Below are 15,694 nucleotides of genomic sequence, written 5' to 3' on the forward strand. Positions count from 1 at the left end.
AAAACCTTCTCTTAAACAGCACTATCCTAGAATCCATTAACCAGAATCCAATATGAATTTAAAAACTAAGTATTCAGTGGCCCTTACACAACAGTTGTCATCGGCAGCTGTGTTTGACCCTGAACAGTCTTAGCTTCTATCTTTGCCTCCTGTGGTGCTTTAAAAAGTATCGTTTTTTCTTTTACACAACATTCTGAACCTGTTCTCCAGATCATGGAAAATGAATAAAACACCTTCTGACACATTAAATGTTTATTTAATAACAAGATTTCACCACACTGTGAAAATTACACCTGAGTGGCAAAAGCCCATACCTTGTGCTTTACTTAAAGGTAGATAATGTATTAGACACTTTGCATTTAACTAAGCAAATAAGCTTCTGAGTACACAAGTTTCATTTCAGTACTTTTCTTATTAATTTAAAGTAATCATACAAAAATCATGCACATAAAGCATTTGCATGAAACATACTGTTCTTTTTTGTACAAAATTCAATGTGATTTATATTTTTTTCCAACAAGTGCCTACAAAACCTTGCCTAGGGTTAAACAATTCACAGTTTTTGTACAAGTTTTAAATAATTATACTCTAGAAACTTTCCGTTTAGTTGCCATGTAACTAGTATAGTAGTATGTTAAGAGCCATGTCATTTTTGGAGCCTGGTTTTGTCAGACCCCAGAAGTCTAGACCTCATCAGTACTTGGACAGAACTCCTACAAACATCACCCTGTACCACTGAAAGGTACTAGCAGACAAAAGCGATATTATTAATCTGAATTCTTACGACTTGTATTCGTTAATAATCCTATGGCACTGATCATAAGAAAAAGAATGCAAATTTTCCTTACCTAACCGAATTGATCAGCCAGATTATCTCCTATGTAGTAAATGACTGTACTTCTGTAATGGATGCAGGCCGTTCTCTTCTTAATTAAGCACATTAGAACCCTTCTGGATGAAAAGTGAGTGTAATATTGTAAATAACCAAGAGGACTAGGAGGATGAAGCTGGTCATATAAAACCATGCTATTTTCGAGAGGTCTGATCTATTTATTCAGCTCTGTCCTTCAGCAGACTCGAACATGAAATGACAACAGATAAGTGCTCACCTCTGCCAGCGTCCCGCTCGGCGGGGTGCACAGGCGCTGTCAACTTCGCCTCACTCTGCTTGCTGCTCCGCATCTCTCTCGTATGCCTGCAGTGGACAAACAGCTCTGTGTCAGACTGCTCCTTAGACAACAGTTATTGAAACCTCAACTGCATTCAATGACTGACACATAGGCAAAGAAGTATTTTTTTTTGCCATCTTTAGAATACAGCTCCAGGAAAAGCCCCTAAAAAGTTGCACACAATTTGGTGTAATCCTTAAAATATGATTTGACATAGTCCTAAATCTAAATTACAGCTTGACTGATCTGTTCCTGAAAAGAGGCAAAATTAATGCAGGGTAGTAGCAGGACGGATCATATTTGATTTTCTATTAGAATAACTTACAATTCTACAGAATTAATAATGCACACAAACCAAATGCACAAAACTATTTAAAGGACAGCAGATAAAGCCCAGTTTTTCTGGTCACCTCCATAGATAAGGTTGCACAGCTATCCACATTAGTCAGTGGTACACATGGAAAAGCTGGAGATCTAAGCTTGTTTGACTTGATATTTGAAATGTTGTTTGAAGGTCTGAACCAACCCTTAATTAAAGGCAAAAGCAAAATATCTATTTAATGTCTATTTGTTATACAAAGTTCCATTAAATAATTCATGTTCACATTTTTCTCTAGTAGGATAATACAAATGCATTTATCAGGTTTTATGTAACATTTAATGACTATTTTGAGTTCAAAACATAGGCATATATATCCCACAAAGTATTTCTAAAACAAGAATTAAAAACATAGCATTGATATACATGTAGGAAAAGATCGTACTGCAGAAGTAGAGTAAGAATATGAATACATGCTGAAGAAGCAGCTGAGGTAGCTTGTACCTGCAGTGAAAGTGAAATTGTTATAGTTACAGATATTCTTATTACTTGAAAACATGAGTACTCACCCCCATATTATGTTAACAATAACTGTCCAAGTCAAACAATGCAGCTTAGCTATGATGAACTGGAACATGTCATTTGGCCTCTAAGCCAAATATATTCAATTTCAGCAAAGCCATCAGCTGCTTTCAGAGATCAGATGGCAATGTATATCTCATCACTCTTGTTAGTTTTAGTTTTATTTTATATTTGCAAGAGATGAGCACAGGCCTGCACAGTTTTAACGACATATCATGAGGACTTCTTTCAGAAGCTTTGCTGCTCACGGTCAGTTTTCTCAGAAATCCCTCTTGCTTGAGAATCATTTCATCTGATTCTGTGACAAAGCTCAGACAGGTAAACAGGAGACTACCTTCTAAATGGACACAGACATTGTTACAACAATAGGACCCGAAGCAGCTATATTTTTTTATAAGTACCTTTGACAAAACATGTAAAAATAGTTCTGATACACTGTACACCTTTTTTTAAAACTATAAACGTAAAAAAAGAAAAAAAGGAAAAATGTAAGAATCTGTAAAAAAAAACAACCTTGAATTAACCAGCTAATAACCACCTTTCTGAATGGCCTTTCTGAACTCACGCAGATGAATAATACATCTCCTTTTTCTTTCAGCTCTCTGGGCTGAACACCAGTGTTGTGCAGACAAAGCTTCTTTCCCAGATTTCATTAACCACTGCCGTTTTCAAAACGTGCCAACAATGCTTAGTAAGACTAAGCAGTTTTTGCTCTTCTACATGCCTGGATGGGAAAAAGCGCAGCTGGATGGGAAACAAACATTAAATCACATTGAGCTGATTTACACATGCAATCAAGGATCTCCCTGCACTCCAAATACCGGAAGCCCTGAGACAAAACGCACTGAAGTCACAGATTCTGAAAGAATATTCAGTCAGCTTTGCTTTATGAGAAGTTAAAAAGGTATCTGCATATATTCTTTTTAACCAGCAGGCCACTGAGGCTGGACTGTGACCCTGTTTATGTCATACAGGCAACCAAGAAGCTCTGTAGGATACTGGGAGTAGCTCCAGTTGTGACAGTTCTTAAATTAATTACTAAAGCAGAGCAGCTCATGCCAAACATAGGATGATAAATTGCAAGGCTGTACAGTATATGGTTTTTTTGATAACTGTTCTCTTTTTCAGACCTCACATTTGAGATTCAAGGAAACACGATCATCTTTTGCAGCACTGATATGTTGCTTTTCAACACAGAAAAACAAAGACATTTTGCACTTGCAGAACTATCCTACACATAAATGGTATTTCCTTCATAGTAATATGCAAATTGTGCGACTTGTTTACTAAAGGCACTTTGAACTCTAGGAATTTGTCTTACAATGAAAAGGCTAAAGGTCAACAGTACATTTTTAACCTCGGACAACTGATACTTGCACACGCATAGCCAACATGACTAAATCACCACGAACCTGCATGCACTGTTGAGTTTTTAAGCTTTGGTATTAAATAGCTAGTTTTGCAATGGTCTCACTTGCCTTTTTATAAAAAGGAAAGCCTGTTCAGTTTCAATACCTGAAACTATTTGGAGCTTTGTAGATCTCTAATATATAAACCAGCAGGCAACTGAGAAAATAATTTTTAAAAGGTGGGCAGACCATTCTGCCTATCAAAGGGCTTATCAAATCACTTATTTATCTTTTAGATAAACATTTTTGGTGTCTAGAGAAGAAGATATTTTGACTTCCTGCACTAGAAATATTAACAATAGGGAGGCTATGTATTCATGTCTGAAAGTTTTCCTAAAAAATATTTTTATAAATATAATAGAAGGTTCTGGTCACTGTATTACAGAGGATCAATTCATGTTTCCATACTCCCTTTTCTCAGAAGGCAACTTAGCCGGCACTGTAGAAACTAAAAATAGCCCCGACTCTCTACAAAACAGGCCAATAGTGGTCACAGCACCAAGTAGTGTCTCCAAGAGATTTCCGTTTCGAAGGGAATTTTTTCCATTTTGTTTTGCTCATATGACATTTTTATAAAGCTGCGTACCCTACTACAGCCCACCACAAGTGCTTTAGCAAACCTTTCCACCTTAACCTCTCTACTGGTTTTTAGGAACCAGGACTTGGAACACAGCTACAGAATCTCTGTGCAAATATTTGGATTACAAAAAGTATTACACTTAATTGGAAGTAACTTGAAGGACAAAACCCAAAAACATGATTAAGAGCAAAGAATTAATTTTCTCTCCTATAAAGGAAAGCAAATGAAATCAAACTCTTTCCTGTTATGAACGTTAACCATTTCATTAAATTCCCTGAAAATTACACTTTAGCACAGCGATTCATTAAAAATTGTAACGGTTTGCTTCTTAACTATGTATACTACCTTTTTACTGTGAATGGGGAACAGAATATGTAATTCGACAGGAATTCAGTCACAGTGCTGCAGACACCATTGGTAACTTCTGATCCAGAGACTCGCACCTAGTTACAGGAATGAGGATATTGTACATAGATCTACGAGGAGTTCCAACAATTTTTTAAAGGCTTCTCAGTCTAGCAAGTGTGTGTGCTGAATAATATATCTGAGAAAGAGGTGACTGCCATTACTGGTCAGAAGTGCATGTTCAAAACGGTGCTATGTGCTACAGAGTGACAAGAATCAAATATCGGCTTCTTCCCATTCAGTTAACAAGTTAAAATATCAAATGGGAGCTCCTCAGTGGATCAACAAGTAAAGGCTCTTGTTCAGAATAGAAATAGAACACCACTGTCCAGACCGGAGGCCTCCATCTCAATTCCCGGAGGTCCTACTGTCTTCTGCACTTAGCTCCAACCTGAACAGTTAATGAAATCAATTAACCTATTTTCTTAGCTAAAAATAAAGCGATCAGTCTTAAAATCTTATCGCAGCTGATAATATCATAACATTTACTTCGTTATAGGTATACAAAACACATAAGCAACTTAGAATTACTACAATTACTAACTTAAATTAGACCAGCTGTGTAACTCAAGAGCCTGGGTGCAAGACGCACTTCAAGCCTGTACTCCGTCATCAGTTCAATACGAGTGGAATTCTGCAACTGGCCAAGCCCATCAGGGTTCGAGCGAATAAGAGTCAGCGCAGAAAATCAAGGGTTTCGACAGGTAACCGCAAACTTGCTCTCGCTGTCACCAGGAGTCACTTCTCCAGTTCCCTGGAAGTTACTTGGAAGGCTTCATCAAAACCACGAACAATGTAACATTACCACATTATTCCAAAGACTTTGACATTTGACTAAGAGACACATCCATTCATTAAAAAGAAGGTGGGGGGGGGGGGGGGGGGAATTCTTTCTACTCCAGCTACTAATGTGCTCATTTATTAAAGAAAAAAATCCTTCTTTCGTGTGTTCAAGAGTTAACCTCCACACTCAATGTTATCTCATCTCCGCCTTGAAAACTGAATCATTCCCCCCCCCCCTCCCACAAGGAAGCCCCCTAATTGTAATTCATGGAGGGGTCACACTACATTATACCTACAACCCACAACAGCCACGACGCGTTTCAAGCATCACAGAAACCATCACACGCCCGTCGCTGTTTGCACAGAGACACTCTCCGTTCTCTGGCCCACATGCAGCCTGCTTTGCCAGCTCTCCTGCAAGGCCAGCAGACTGTGCCGAGAACACTGCATGGGCGTTTAGCTGTTAATGCAATGTGACAGCCAGAAATCATTCTGTTCAATAATAGATGGGATCTAGTCTCAATATCCTGGAAAGAAGATGATTAACCCCTTTAATCTAACAGAGAGTTTAGGTTTCATTACAACCTGGATGTTTTGTACGGGACAATCACGGATTTTTATCATGTTACCAATTTCTCACAAAACAAGCATTGAAGATCAAAATTAGAGCACATTCCAAACTATTCTGCCTTATCACCCGAAGCAGCACAGTGGTGTGGTGGCTGGCAGCTTTAGACACTTGGGATCTGACACTGGGTGTCTATGTGGGGTTTGCATGATCCTCAGTGTTTTCTTTGGGATTTTTACTGAAGGCTGATTTTCTCTGACCGCACAGAGAGACGCAGGCCAGGTTAAACTAGGCTAAAAATCCTCAATGTCTCTGTGTGGCCTGAAGTAAGAGCCAGGAGGAGGGCAGTTGTATAGTTTTCATACTGCCTTGCTGTGATCCCCTCAAAACTGCAACCTAAACCCAGGGACGTGCTCTTACTGGCACACGAAGGGATTTTTAACAGCATGGGCAACGTGCAATAAAAATCCACAAAACATAAGTTAAAAATAAATAAATCTATGTTTGTTCTTCTACGATTCTCTAAAACATGCTACCCAATGAAAGCTCTTCAGTGTAGAAAGAACAATCGCTTAGCTAATTTATTGCATTGTTTTTAAATCTGCCTATAAAGATGTAAGTGTGGTGAAAATAATAATTCACGGTACAGTCAAATGGGTTTAATCTTTTTTCCTATTGTAACTTTATGACAGTTTAAACTTCACTCACTAAACTAGATAAGAGTTCACTTCCATAGTATTTCACAAGTTCAAGCTTTGAGAAAAATGAACCATCATAGAGTAGGAAAAATAAACCAAGCCAATCATAAAAGACATCCTGAATTCAAAAGAAAGGCTGAAAATATTATTTATACCCCAAAGACAAAATTTCAGGTATTTACACAAAAGATAACTTTTTAGTTATATTTTCTCTTAGATAGGCTACACCTATCTTACAAACAGACGTTAAACAAAATTTAAAGAAATATTAGTTTTAATTAAAACCTTTGTGTTAGATGGACAAACCGCTGCCAACTGATTAGTCACTGGCAGAAAATACCTTAACACTAATATTTGGATAAGATGTTTAAAGGATTCACCTTCCAAGCGCAATTCGAAAGAAGACAGAAAGTATTATACAAACTATATAGATCAGTAAATCTCACACACACCGCATTAAAACTACACCAGTGTCAAACTGAAGGCAATGGGTATGTAAAACAGAAACAGTGGAGAAAAAGGTTCAAAAGAAGCCATTTTAATTTATTATATATTCCCTTTTTCCAACTCTCTCATGGCACAACATCAAACTTGCTATTATTTATATTCAACAGCAAGGAAATTAATAATTTTTTTGGCATTTATCATTCCATGTTCCAAGCACAGTTTTGTAAAATGTGGGAAAACTACATTCAAGATGTATTCTCTGAAACAAACAAACAAACAAACAAACGTACACTAATGGAGAATAACCGTTTCTATTCACTAATGGGCTAATTACTGTGCACTTTTAAAATGCTAGACAACTGCAGGTTACATTATTTTTCCCCCAGAGGCGTTGCCAAAGAAAGTATGAACCCCACTTTGTCAGAAAAATAACGTCCCTCTGATGCATGCAAGGTCAATCAATGACCAACTACAGAGGCCCTCTGCTTGTCTATAATCAGCAAAGTATCACCACATTTCTTCTTGCCAGAAAAGATAAACAATGAATCACCTGAAAATCAAGGCTAAGTTCCTTTTTAAAATAAAAAAGCTTTGTCAGATTAAAAAATATATATTTTTATTATCCTTTTCATATCTACCTTATCTGGAATTGATTATAAGGTCTTTAGGTTTCAGGTCAGCTCTTACACCAAACTGGGAGAATGAGACAGAGCAGGCTTTTCCTCTGACCCATCAGACCACTCAGCGTTTCACATCAGAAGCTCTGCAGAGTTAGTGCTGAATAGACATCACAGGCAACCTGCAGGCACCCAGGCAACTTCTTATACTGTACGTTGTGACACACATCTGGCATTTTGGGAGCAATGACAGTTGTGTGTATGCATCTACCTGGATGGTTCTGCGAAACAGTTATACTCCTACATATAACTTTTGACAAGAATGAATTAAAAGCTTTTTCAGATTTATTGAGGACATAATCTAAATTTCTGAAAATAATCACAGACAGTGGCTTTAAAGGACTTTGGGGCCATCCTGTGATTTACTTTTAACATTGCAGCTTCAGTGCCTAATCAGCTGAGCATCTTTTCAATCTGTTTCAGTAAAGGATTATATATGAAGTAAACCTACATTGAAACCTATAATCAACATGGTCACTGACAGTCAGGAGTGAAAAGTTTGGTGTCACTTGTGCTGAGGTATCTATTGCATTACTCAGTACCAAACAGGAATTTCTGGAATGACATGCGTTCACAACGTCAACGAAAGTTACATCAGATAATCTCTAACATTTGTTAGGAAAACATGTTTAACAGAATGTTGTCATGGGTTCCCTCATATCGCCATTTCATTAAAGATTATATAAAGCTTTTCCTACCTTAAAGGGTCTATATCAGAGGTCTGAAGCTTAATTCCTACAGGGCCTGGTGTCTTCTGGTTTGTGTTCTGCCACATGCTCAGTCATATAGGTGGTCTAATTATTTAAGTAGCTGCACACAATTATAATACTTCACAAAAGTGATTTCAAATTAACTGTGCCTTTAAGTAAATGCTCTATGCAAAGAACTGTAAAACCAAATTGCACAGAACGCTAAAACAACTACTAGAATGTTTGGACATTTAGAAATTAGGTGGGCTAATTTACACTCAGTTTGGATCAAAAGACACAAGGCCTTCTAGGAACTAGTTTGACACCCCTGATCTAAATAAACATTTTTCCCCCACTCAGCTTCTTTTTTTGGTCCTACAAAGACAAGGAAACCTTCACAGCTCTGTCAACAGCTCCCCTCTGTCTGTCCTTGCACACTTGCAGGAGTAAACAGGCAGTGCAGTCTAACCGGTTGATGGCAGATTAGGAGTTGCCTGACTGTCAAGATTCCTGCTCATCTTACCAGAGTGACAGATTGGAGGAAAAAAAAAACAGAAGTAGAAGGAAAGCCGATATCTTCGGCTGGGACTGAAACCCAAACGGCAGAACGTGTTCGTGCAGCTCTGGTGTGTGATGTGTGAGGGCATCGCCGGAGTCATTCCTTCTGTCCGCAGTCATGACAACACCGGAGGTCTGTCACACCCCTACTGATTGTTCAAGCTGTCTGGGTGAAGGCTAACACCCTTCATGGTCAACAGCAGGACTCACGAGTTTAATAACTGCTCCATGTTATGGGAAAACGAGCCACAATGGGCATGTGCAAGCTCTCCTCTGCAGTCCCTAAAAAAAACATGCCTGTCGAGCTGGGGTGGGGAACCTACAGCCCCCAGATCTGGCCCGCACCCGTGGGGAGTATTTTAAAAAGTACACAGACTACAACCTTTTTCCATAAAAAGTGCCGGAGTATGCAGCACTAATGGAGATGAGGGCAATGCTGGTAATGGCAGATACCATCTCAATCTTGAGCATATTCTTGGCTACTGTACGGTGATGGTATAGTTGGCAGGAACATAAAAGCAGGTCTAAATATACACTACATTTTTAAAAAGTATCCTGTAAGCAAAAGAAGAAAATAGATATCAAGTGTTGTATTTTTAATGGAAAACGCACCCAGTTTTTCTGAAGGTGAAAGCGCAGGTGGAGGTCTAGGGGTCACGTCGGTAGCCGACTGTGACTCTGCACTGCCACTTGGTGAGATCCAGTGAGTGTTAGGGTTGGGGTTAGCTGGCTATGGGTACTCGAGGCTCTGAGCGAAAGGACAACTTGCAATTTCCCAGCCACCTGCTGATTTTCATCTTCTCCGAGTCAGCGGTGTTTCTGCCAATTCCACTGTAACAGTTTGATCAATGGGCAGGTCAGAGGATCCTGGGAATTTCCACATTCACTCAGGGTAGTGTAGAAGCTTTTACTTTGTACTGAAACATAAAACAACCCACTGGAGATTCCCAGCTGGGTATCTATAAAACAAAACAAACATTTTGAACAATGCTTTCAAGTTCTAAATATATATCCAAAACGTTTGCTTTTTCCTCTCCTGTGGCAAAGTGGTAATTATATTACCTGACAACAAATCAGCAAACAGTCTGAACTCTATACAGTTCATCAGTCATTCATTTACACGTGGCTCTTCGTTTGGTAATCTGTAGTTCAAATACAGTTACATGCAGCCTGCCAATCTTAATTTTCAACAATGTTACTAATTCATTCGATTATTTTAATTTGCAACTAAACTGCATTTGTGGCACTTATTTCTTCTGCATATTTTGCCATTCAGAATGTCTATTTCTGCAATGTACCCACCCAGTTTGGCAATACCGGTTTGGTATATCCCACATCTCAGCTCATGCAAAGCGGAGCCCTCCAGCTGCACACAGGTAAGAACAAGAGAGGGTTCCTCTGGCCACTATGGAGTCAGTCAGTGGTTAACATGGCACAGGCTATGCAGCCCAGTGAACTCCCAGGTGGTGACATGAGCAACGTTCGGACCCATGTGATCGAGGATCACAGTGCCTTGGCTTGAAAGACCTCATCCCTTTTCAAACTTAGGACTCATTCATCCTAACAAGTAGGGCTTCCAGATTGATACAAAAACCTTTAATCTGACCATGATAGGGTTGAGTAGGGAGCTGTCTGAACCTGCTTAGGCAAAGGAACAGATAAAGGTTCATGCTGTGTTGAAAGGTAAAGAAAAGAAGGAGAAGAAACTTAGTGTTTTTAAAGTGTTTACCTCTAAGCATGGAATGGCCCTTAATCGGTTCATTAACAACCTGGGAAATTGCAAGTTGTCCTTTCGCTCAGAGCCTCGAGCACCCATAGCCAGCTAACCCTAACCCTAACACTCACTGGATCTCACCAAGTGGCAGTGCAGAGTCACAGTCGGCTAGCGACGCGACCCCTAGTCCTCCACCTGCGCTTTCACCTTCAGAAAAACTGGGTGCGTTTCCCATTAAAAATACAACACTTGATATCTATTTTCTTCATTTGCTTACATGATACTTTTTTAAAAAGGAGCGTATATTTGGACCTGTTTTTATATTCATGCCAACTATAACATCGCACAGTAGCCAAAAACAGGATATGAACAAGGATTGAAAAGGTACCTGTTCAGAGCAGGTGGGGTATGCAAAAAGACAAATTCCTAATGCAAGAAATTGTATATGGCTAATAAAGTGATCTTATCTATTTATTATAGATAAATATAAATATATCAAATATATATATTTTCATAGACATATATTTTCATAGGCCTCTGTAAGTTGACTAATCTTAAAAACACTTCCACATTTTCCCCTCTTTTTTTCAGTACAGATTTTTGACTCAAGCAGAACAACTCCAAGTGTACCAAGGATTCAGCACTACGAATGAACTCTTATTAATACACTCATCACAGGCAATGAAACTGCCCGCAGTAGAATTTCCCACTGCAGAGCTGGTGGTGTTGCACTGAATGTTGTTCAATATTCCTCTGGGCTGACTGGTAACTTCAATGATATGTTATTAAAGCACGAGATACTTAAAAAGCAAGGCATGCATTGTTAAAGCTGCCCAGTACACATCAGCATCAAACGTAGATTAAAGAACATCAACAGAACTAGGCTACAGAGATATTACCTTACAGAGGGTCTTGTTTTTAATTTAATTTAAATTCTTAAATGTATATACACATGCATACTGCAGTATTTTCCGTGTAGTGATCTGTAGCTTCATCTTTGTCAGAATCAGTTAGCAGTCATCCTACTTGTAAGAAGTATTGTAACGTATAATGTTATCGAACAACTGTGGAAACTATTAAACTGCAACAGAAGAAGGAAGATTGAAGATTTTTGTTCTCCTCAGCAGGCGCGGTGGGGTGTTGATATAAGAATGTGAAAAATAACCACATAAAACCAATTACTGTGTTTCAGTCTTGAGACTCAAAGCCATAGTACAGCAGTGCCCCAGTCACCAAGCTTCTGGAACAGCGGGGGGGAGCTGGAGCCTACTGCCGCAAGCAGTGGACGCAAGGCTGGGTACACCCTGGATGAGATACCAGTACATCGCAGGGCACACGCTCAAGCCTGCAACAGTTCCCCCAGAAGTCAATTAACCCACGAGTATGTCTTCGGACTGTGGGAGGAAACCAGAGCACCTAGAACAAACCCACGTGGACACGGAGAGAGAACATGCAAACTCCACACAGACAGCATGCCAAGTCTGGAACTGAACCCAGTGCCAGGCAGCCACGCCAACCACAATCTTGTGGAAAAAGGCAAATTAATGTGCCACCCCGTTCTCTTTTAATATAAACAATGTGCATGACCTCAGAGATAATCTAAAAGATTTCTACACCTGTCTCTGTAGTCATCTGACATCAAAAAGACCTCTCTCAGACACGGTGGAGAAAAGCTTTAGGATTTGATTAGTTGCACAGAAGGGAAATCCCCTCTCTCAATCACTTTAGTGCTCGATACCACAGATATCCCACTAATTCAAGTGCATTTGATAAAAGTCTTTTAAATCTTCAAAAAGCAAACGATTTTTCCTAGCTCTCGGCAAGACGAGTCGTGGACCAAAGAAGACCCTCAAGACGAGGTCGAGGTGGAGTGGAAACCAAAATCAGTTTTATCGACGCGATTAAACATTCCTTAAAATCGTAAATAATGCGAACGACTTTCAGTTTTTAAATGACACGTCCTACAAAACAAAACACCCGGCTTCTATTAATGTTTGTCTGACGCACAGTTTACACTGTCAGCTAAGTTATGGGTTACAAAATTTTCCACGCAGATCGCACAAGAGAATAAACTAGTGTATATGCCAGGAGGAACACAAATTAACGGGAAGTTTCGCTTCCCACTGTGAACTACTTACAGTTTCACGATAACGAACTTAACTAATATAAACAGGAATAATCTATCCCCTGGCGTCCGTGCCAACAATCCAGGGAAAGTTCTGTAAAACACCTACCCCTGTGGACTAGGACAGGATTTGATTAAACGGAATAAGCCTATATCGTCAAAAACCAGTGGCCAGGACAGGTGGACTAACCTTCAGCGCCGCATCGATCTCTGTGGTCCGGTGTCCCGGGACATCAGCCGGGGCCCTACAGAGGCTCCGACCCTGACCCCTCGGAGGAAGATCGCAAAACAGCGAAAACCGATCCTTTCAGTCGCTCCTCCTGCCACCTTTCAAAACAACAGTTCCCAGCTGAAACTCTCGGTACAGCCGCAGTCCGCGATTCCTCGAAATCCGCGGCTCGGTCTTCCCCCGGGACAAGTACGCTGTGGCAGAGACTACACCCCTGAAAGGGTGACTCACAAACCGGCCGATCCCGGCGCCTCCGCCGCTCAACCGTCCTCTCACCAAACACGGGACACGGAGCCGATGATCGGAACACCCGGGTGAAGGTGGAAAAACCACGATGACAAGCGGGCAACACGGGCACTTGGGCTGCTGGATTCAACACCCAGCATCCAGAATACCGGCTGGCGAGTCTCAACAGCAGTCCTCCGGCAGGCTCCCGTGCAGAAGACACGGCGGCATTTCGGCTATATCGGGTGAGCCTCCGGTGCCCACTCTCTGAGGAGTTTGGAAGTTGCTAGCACGTCGATTTCCCTGCTCTCAATTCTCTAACCTACCGATAAAAATTCCAGCCCCGGGGTCTTCAGGCCGCTGAATATTGCACAGTATCTCCAATGTCCCCTTTCACTTTTCTTCCCAGCGACAGCTCAACCCTTCATCGTTCCGTTTCTGAGTCCGCACTTCGGATCCGCACAAGTGATCGCATGTGTCAGTTTATCCTTACCCGCCCCCTGTGCTTTGTTTTCCCGGTTTACAAGCCGCACTAAACCAGCCGTTACTCCAACCCATCCGCCATTAACCAAACAACTGGGGAGACAGGAAACCAGTGAGCCTAGTCAGGCGCGTTGGCTCGCGGGAATCATGAAATACCGCGAGAGCAAGGATGTGCGAGACTGACCTTACTAAGATGGCTTCGGAGACTCACCAACTTTCAAAACAAAGAGGGCTGAAATGTTGAGTTTGTCACCCTGGTTTCCCGAAAGAATATGGCTTTATTATAGTTTTTTAAGTTGATTTTACATGTGACGCATAATAGAAACAAGATACGACAAGTCTCAGAGTAAAGAAACAGTACATATTCACAAAAATACAATGAAACAGAGAATTAAAATAGGTTATATACTGCATACGTGAACGGGAGCTCATACTAGTCTAAGATTGGTTATGTTGATTACGATTGAGTCTTAAGAAACGAATAGAATAATAACCGATGTAGTCTCTCCATTAAAGGTAAGAGGGTGGAGAAGTGGAGCTACAGTCATGTGAAAAATAAAGTACACCCTCTTTCAATTCACTGGTTTTACATATCGGGGCATAACTAATAATCGTCTGGTCCTCACCAACTTCTATAATTAGACAAATCTAGCCTCAGATAATACACAGCACATAACATTTCACTATGTCATTATTTATTCAACAAAAAGTCAAAATGCAGAAACCATGTGGGAAAAATAAAATAAGTACACCCTTACTGCTTCCATAGGAATTAAGAAGGTAATTAGCACCCAGGTGCTGCTAATCAAATGCACTTGACTGGTTGATCATCAGGAAATGTGACCACCTCTATAAAAGCAGAACTTTTGGCAGTTTGGTGGTCTGGATCATTCATGTGTGTGTTAATACCATGCCAAGGAGAAAAGACATCAGCAATGAACTCAGAGAAGCAATTGTTGCTGCTCATCAGTCTGGGAAGGGTTATAAGGTCATTTCCAAACAATTTGAAATCCACCCTTCTACATTGAGAAGTATTTACAAATGGAGAACATTCAAGACAGTTGCCAATCTTCCCAGGAGTGGGCATCCCAGCAAACTCATCCCAAGGTTGGGCCGTATAATGCTCAGAGAAATTGCAAAGAAATGAAGAGCTATATCTAGGGATCTGGAGGCCTTGGTTAATGTTAAATGTTAAAGTTCATGACTATGATCAGAAAAAGACTGAACAAGTATGGCTTTCATGGAAGGACAGCCAGGAGAAAGCCCCTTCTCCCCAAAAAGAACATGGCAGCACAGCTTAGGTTTGCAAATTTGCATCTGAACAAACCACAAGATTTCTGGAACAATGTCTTTTGGACAGACAAGACCAAAGGGGAGATGTCTGGTCATTATGCATGACGCCATGTTTGGTGAAAACCAAACGCAGCGTATAGCCACAAACACCTCATACCAACCGTCAAGCACGGTGGTGGAGGGGTGATGATTTGGGCTTGTTTTGCAGCCACAGGACTTGGGCACCTTGCAGTCATCGAGTCGACCATGAACTCCTCTTTATACCAAAGTATTCTAGAGACAAATGAGGCCATCTGTCTGACCACTAAACCTTGGCTGAAATTGGGTCATGCAACAGGACAAAGTTCCCAAGCACACTAGCAAATCTACAACTGAATGGCTGAAAAAGAAAAGAATCAAGGTGTTGGAATGGCCAAGTCAAAGTCCAGATCTCAACCCCATTGAGATGCTGTGGCAGGACCTTAAGAGAGCTGTGCATGGATGAATGCCCTCAAGCATCAGTGAACTGAAGCAATGTTGTAAAGAAGAGTGAGCCAAAAATCTTCAAATGGTGTGAGAGACTGATAAATGCATACAGGAAATGATTACTTCAAGTTATTTCTGATAAAGGTGGTTCTACAAGCTACTGAATCATGGGGTGTACTTAGTTTTTCACACATGGCTTCTGCATGTTGGCTTATTTTTTTGTTAAATAATGACATTGTGGAATCTGTTGTGTGATTATCATCTGAGGTTAGATTT

The 15,694-nt window shown here is 40.4% G+C and overlaps 1 protein-coding gene across 4 annotated transcripts in view; it reads right to left on the reverse strand.

Moving 5' to 3' along the window:
* Nucleotides 1-13,773, reverse strand: part of cep350 (centrosomal protein 350) — a 65,679-nt gene extending 51,906 nt beyond the window's left edge. For 3 of the 4 annotated variants that reach the window (XM_088598964.1, XM_088598965.1, XM_088598961.1), the window contains exons 1-2: nt 12,914-13,773; nt 1,110-1,195 (exon numbers count right to left, since the gene is read on the reverse strand). In XM_088598964.1, coding sequence (XP_088455090.1) covers nt 1,110-1,182 — 73 coding nt within the window. In that variant the 5' untranslated portion in view covers nt 1,183-1,195; nt 12,914-13,773. The remainder of the gene's footprint in view (nt 1-1,109; nt 1,196-12,913) is intronic. The other variant, XM_088598962.1, reaches the window with a different exon arrangement.
* Nucleotides 13,774-15,694: the final 1,921 nt, after the last annotated feature.

This window comes from Lepisosteus platostomus, chromosome 11 (assembly GCF_059453375.1).
Source record: "Lepisosteus platostomus isolate fLepPlt1 chromosome 11, fLepPlt1.hap1, whole genome shotgun sequence".
NCBI classification, from domain to species: domain Eukaryota; kingdom Metazoa; phylum Chordata; class Actinopteri; order Semionotiformes; family Lepisosteidae; genus Lepisosteus; species Lepisosteus platostomus.